General features: G+C 43.5%; 1 protein-coding gene across 1 annotated transcript; it reads left to right on the forward strand.

Annotated features, from left to right (window-relative positions):
* The first annotated feature begins 556 nt into the window (after positions 1 to 556).
* LOC144119292 (uncharacterized) lies at positions 557 to 2,600 on the forward strand. The gene is made up of 2 exons (XM_077651954.1): positions 557 to 602; positions 2,155 to 2,600. Exons 1-2 carry the CDS (start codon positions 591 to 593, stop codon positions 2,476 to 2,478), a joined length of 336 nt encoding a protein of 111 aa, XP_077508080.1. The 5' UTR covers positions 557 to 590; the 3' UTR covers positions 2,479 to 2,600.
* Positions 2,601 to 6,397: the final 3,797 nt, after the last annotated feature.

The following is a 6,397-nucleotide window of genomic DNA, read 5'->3' on the forward strand; positions in this document are numbered from 1 at the left end:
TGCCACTCTTGGTGATTATGGACCTGCGACAAGAAGCGCCTCCATAGCTATAATCTCTGACGAATTATTTGTTAGCGCAAATCCACTCCGCAAACAGTTGGCTTTTGGAAATCCTACGATCGCTTGGCCTTCCGGCCTATGTATCGTCACCGGCACGTGAGAATATTCACACACCCGTGTCCCAGCTCCTGGCGCCTCCGGCGGTTCGTGCGACGTGCACTATCGGGTGCGCGATCTCGCGCGTGTCTTCCGTAAGGTTTTACGAAACGTGATCCGTAGCACAGACTTTATAGGCATCTGTCGTACTGCGCTTGAGTATTCTATGCAGCTGTCGGCTGTAGAAATCTCACTTTTTCTGGCTGATTAATCTGATACACGGCGTACTTTTACGCGGAAGTAGCAAAGGACTAATGTTTTTTTTTTTATATCATTCTGGTAGGCGGGTCACGCGCCCGACTTCTGGATATAGTTGACATTTGGACACTTCGCAGCACGGGCGACTGGTATATAAGAGGGTGGTCGACCCACGCGGCTACAAGTGATCGCCGGCTCTCCTTAGTAGCACCCGAGTTGCCAAGTCAGTAGCGAATATGAACGCACTGGTAAGTATAGGAGTTGTAATGGTTAATCTGAAGATGGTGTATAAGGCGTAAGTGTCTGTCACGCTGTTAGGAATATTTCCAAGGCAGAAAAGCAATTGTTCCTATTACCTTGGAGAGAATTGTAGCAAAGGTTGGCTTTGGTGAGTCAGTTCTCTAGACTCGAGATACTAAAGACACCAGAAACTAAAAAAGAGAGAGAAGTAGATGATGGAGGTACTAAAATGAATTTTTGGATGAGAAATACGTGACAGCGGTTAAAAAAATTGACCCTCGCATTGCTATATACCGCACCATTGCATGTCCAATATTAGAAAGTCGTTCTGTCTGCAGAACACACAGCGCTATAATTTCCTTCAGGAAAAAAATCGCATTTGAATCGGCGCACGTATTGTACACATGAATTTAGGCAGGGGATGAATAGCAGGGAACTACACAAGAGCTGCATACTTCGGATACTAACCTGTGGACTAGAAATGTGTAGGCTAACAAAAAGGATTAAATGTCACATGATGACAGCGCAGTGAGCTATGGAAAGGAATATGATAGGAGTAACGTTAACATACTGCCAGGAAGCATAGTGTGGCAGGAACGAAACGCTAATTAATAATGTTCTATTTGAAATCGAGAGAAAAAATTACCATGGGCAGGGCAAGTAGTGTGAAGGCACGAGAACCGATGGTCGTCAACGGTAATGGAGTGGATTCCAAGTGAAGGCAAGCGATGCACGTGGCGGGTGCGTGATCAAGGAGTCGGAAGATATTAGAAAGCTTGCAGGGAGAAGGTGGCCGTACCAGGCACAAACAAGGGTTAATAGACGAGATATGGGAGAAACCTTCGCCCTTGTAGTGGGTGAAGTTTGGCTGAGGACGTTGATGATCATTGTTTTAAAACACATTTCTGGTCCAGAAAAACATAGCTTGCTAAAATTATTCGCGCATTTTGAATGTTTGTACGATTATTATCAGCCGCCAGTGTGAACAACATAGGTCACGTGGCACGCCCGTTTACACTGCTCTGAATTTATCAGCGATTATTCACTGCGTTTTCTCTAATCAACATCAGACTTACGAGTGCGGCAATGCTTTCATTCATTCGGTGGTGGTAACGATGACCCCAGAAATAATTATGGTTACCTGATGGTAAACAATTTTTTGTGGCGAGTCAAACATAGTTACTTTCGCTGCCGGCTTGCATCTTCTAGTGCATTTTGTCACTTTACCTCGCATTGGACGTTGTGCCTTTTTGGTTGATGTGTGTAATACAGGAAAATAGTAATAATCGTTATTATCAGCACATTGTACAAACATGCGTAGGAGAAATTGTGAATGAAGTTCAACGTGCACGCTTGAAAAGCTTCTTTTCCAACAATAGCAGACGCGAGTTCTACCTTGCGTAATGTTTGTCCAACTAAAACTTTCGCCATCAAAAGAATAAGGCAGACAATGTCTCGAAGTGCATATTTTGTAATCAAATAGTTCTGAGGTTTTTCCTGAGAATTGTATGGATATGCGAATTCACCCTTTAATGCATCCCTATGTGGCGCTGGGCGCAGGTATTCGCTCTCGTCTTCTCCGCAGCGCTGGCCGTTTCAATTGCTGGGGGCCTCACTGGAGGCTATGGTCTCGGCTACGGCGGTGGCTACGGCGTAGGCTACGGCGTGAGCGGTGTTGGCGTCGGAAGCAGCGTAGCGCTTCTTCGCGGAGGTCCGACTTTCACCAAAGTTGTCGCAGGGCCAGCATTCCTTGTCAGATCAGTGCACCACGTGAACAAGCTCCACGGAGGCGGTGGCATCCCTGCCAATTCCGGCCTAGGAGGGGGATACGGAAATCTAGGGCACGGAGGCTACGGATACAAGAAGCGCTTCATCTGGCCCTAATATGAGTTCTAAAGCTGACTGCAGTCGGGCATTTCTGCCACAAAATTCTAGAGAAGCATTTGTTTCTCTGGCGTCAGGCCCTGAGGCCAAAAAGGAGTTTAAAATGCAGAAAAGCTTGCTGTTTCCCTTCCAAGATATATGGCAAAACCAATGTGGGAAGCACTGCTTGCCGGCAAATATCCAGGCAGCAGTTGGAATACTTTGTCAACACATGGGAATGAAAAATAAAAAACCGAGCGGAATTTCTCCTCCGTCCGAACGCTGAACTTCTCTTGACGTAAACACTGCGGTGCCTTGCTGTGCCCCGCATGCCGCAGCACTATCGTAGTAAAATCTCACTCCTTTTCCATACAAGCAGGCAGCGGGAAAAAGGCCTGATTTTCAGTGGGTAAGAATTATTGATCGGACTGGTTGGTGACCTGCTACTTTGACCTTTTACGAACGAGCATGGGCTCGGGCCTGTTCATGTTGATCTTTCCACTTGCCCCTGTGTGTTTCGTGTGGCGCTACCAACATGCCATTATTCCGCAACAGTTAGGGCACATAGCCAAAAACAGCGAACAGTAAACGACCAGTGCACTCGAGAAGCTTACCAAGCGAGCAACTGTTTTCTAACGGTTATACATACCCAGCAATCCTGGACAAAAACATTTTGGAACGGGAAACCATTTATGAACGTAGTTTTTTCGTATAATGTAAGATTTCTGTATAACAATCAACATATCTGTCGATCAACCGGCGGCAGTCTCGAATTGGTTTTATTAACGTTTTTGCTATCGTCAAAAGCCACCCCCTTTGGTTCCCTATGGAAGTCTTCACTGTTCGATGCAACCGATGGAAACGTTTGAAATGAAATATTTTGCTACATGTCTGAAGATTGGACCATTATCTTAAATTTAATCTAAATATGTCTTACAATTTTCCAGTTCTCGAAACTTTTGTCCCAAATTGGTGGACATCAGCTTCTCACACGTGCATTGTACATGAAGAAATCAACACAGACGTAAATATGCCCCTCAGAAAACGGTAATTGCTGGAGACCTTCAATTTTTTCTCCTGCTAAAGGAATCATAATTTAAATTGTTGACATAGGGAGGGTCCAATTTGTATGCCACGGAACACGAAAAGTGATAACTTACTCTAAATATTCAAGTAGAAAGCAGTTATGAAGGGCGGAGGCGCTATTGTAAAATGAAATATAAAATGACGAAACCACTAGAGACAGTGTGAAATAACATTGCAAATTATATAGCCGTACAGTGTTCTCTAAATTATTCTGAAAACGGAAGTAAGGCCCAGCTCCTGAGCATTGCCCGAAAAGCTGGAAGTAGATATAAGGACCGGATATGTAAGCCTGACTTTCATTTTGAAATATCAGCCCTAAAAAGCGTTTCATATAATAAGGCTCAGATATTGCATGAGTGAGCCCAATGCATTCATTCTAGCCTCCATAACGTAGTGAAAGCTGACACGAGGGTGCAGCAGAGGCGCCTCCTGTGCTGAGGCAACAATAGAACACACTCGAATTTGGAATGTCTAACCAGTGATTTAATTTTTAGGTCGATAAAACAAAGCACGTGAAAGGCAGTGGCTGGAAGAACTTAGCATTTTGGCTTTCTTCAGACCAAAAGACAGGATCTAATGTTCGCATTTGTGGTAATTAAGCTACAAGTTAAAAACTACATCGAGTAGCTGTTATAGAACTTTATCGGAAACTAATTCTGATTAATCTAACATGTTCACTTAAGTTTACAAGTACGAATGACGATAGCAGTCTTCAAAAATTAGATTTGGTTTCGTGGAAAAGTTCCCAAAATTCAGTTATTCCAACATTTCGTTGACACATGACGACACAGCGTTCAGGAACAAAGGCTACTTGAAGTACTAGAATAGACAATCACTGCAACAGCAAATTCTGCAACTGCCTCAGCGAAATTGGACTTTATTCCTTTTTTTTAACTATCTTGTACATCCTATTCTGCCTTTCTCAACTTATGCCTCTTGACACACTTCTCGAATAAAAAAAGTACTAGAACGCACAGCGTTCGTAAATAAGCATTGCTTGAAGCTCTCCACGTCACTGCATTCACGAACAAACACTACTCGAAGTACTCGATTGCACAGTGTCCATAAACAAACACCACTTGAAACGCCCAAGATGCATCAGTTAAGAGAAAAAATTCCTTCGAATACTGAAAATAGAGTTCAGCTTTGGCGCTTCTGCGTGCGTATACTTCCATGCTTACACGCTGAAGAACTCGCTGGATACATATGCATACTAGATTTATGTCTTTAATCTAAACACTGTCGTTTTTCGCGTAATACATTACTGCTATTCGTCTTCGGTAGCGGAGGACGACGCGCTCTGGTAGCCTATTTGTGAAACTGCCAGCTCTATGCTTCCCGCAAAGATATCAGGGCATCGCCGGGCTTGTATCGGCCTCACCCGATGCATCGAACGCACGATGCTTACGCGAAAAGGAAGCACAAGCAGCGCATGCAACACTAAAGCAAGGAGCAATATAACAGTAGTCCGCTACAGAATTCCAAACCTTCCCGTTAAAAAACCAAAACGTAATGTGCCAGTTCAGTAAAATATGCAAAAATCCATCCAAGTTTAACCGACTTCATTGAATCAGCTTTCCGTTCCGAGATACCGCCTAGGCTATGGCTTAGTGGTTATGATGCTCGGCTGCTGACCCTAACAACGCAAGTTCGATCCCGGCCGTGGCTATCGCATTCCGATGGAGGCGAAATGCGAAATTCTTTCGTAGTGTGCAAAGTAAGCGAAAGTGGAAAAAACCCAGGGGTTCGAAATTATCCGCAGGTCTCCACTACGGCGTCCCTTATAGCCTGAGTTGCGTTGGACATTAAACCGTTGCCATCATCATTAAATAACTTGCAAGCAACAAACATTGCGCTTATCGGTATGTGATTCTGGAATTCATTGACGGTCTCTTTCGCAAGCATCGAGGTGATTTGTTATTTTCCCAAGATTATGGTGTTCTCGAGGTAGTAAGGCACAGCGTTTACAGAGTGGTAAATGTTTTTTAGCGCAGTTTCCAAACCGTCGTTTACAAATGTGCAGTTACCTAATCCTTACAGGCCGCTTTTCTCGTTTTGCACGTGCGAACCCTTCTTTACTTCCTTCTTCGTTACATGTACGTGAGCTGTCAACTTCGTCCACACCACTGGCTTCATCATTAAAACTCTAAATGTTTTCCTCCATTCAGCGGTTTTAGAGTTCTGATGGTGATTTCAACAAAATAAGCTGAAGCCGGCATATTTTATTGCAGGAAAAAAAGAAAAACGCCTATGTGCCGTTCAATGTCAGCGCATGGTAAAGAACCCCAGGTGGTCTATTACACCGCAACCCTCCACTACTGCGCCTCTCATAACCGAACTGACGCTTTGTTATGTGATACTCATCATTTAAAGAACTCTTTATAATAGTATATTTTAACTATTTTATCTATATTGGTAATGCCATTGATCTGCTTGTCTCTAGACTGTACGTCAATTGAAATTTCGTCAAGAACTCACGTCTACTAATATAGAACACATCCACCTGTTAGAGAAAAGTACCTCCGACACACATATAAAGCTTCTTATACGGCTTCCAAATCAATTTTCTTTAAGAACTCTGGTGTTATTTCAGCTTGCAATCTCTATAGATACCGCATGAGTCATGCATAAAAACAGGAAATCCGCAGAAATATCAACAATATACGTAACCTACCCCAATTTCAGGCATAACTCCAAGTTACATTGCAAGACACTTTGAGGATTGGTCAGTACCGATGCCACGTTCAAATTACGGGAAACAGTGCCTTAAGAACACTTTACCAACGCTTTTAAATTTTTATTGTTCGGTCCGTTTTGATCTATTCACGTCATCTTACAAAGACTTCCGGCAGAT

This window comes from Amblyomma americanum, chromosome 2, assembly GCF_052857255.1.
Source record: "Amblyomma americanum isolate KBUSLIRL-KWMA chromosome 2, ASM5285725v1, whole genome shotgun sequence".
Classification (NCBI taxonomy): Eukaryota; Metazoa; Arthropoda; class Arachnida; order Ixodida; family Ixodidae; genus Amblyomma; species Amblyomma americanum.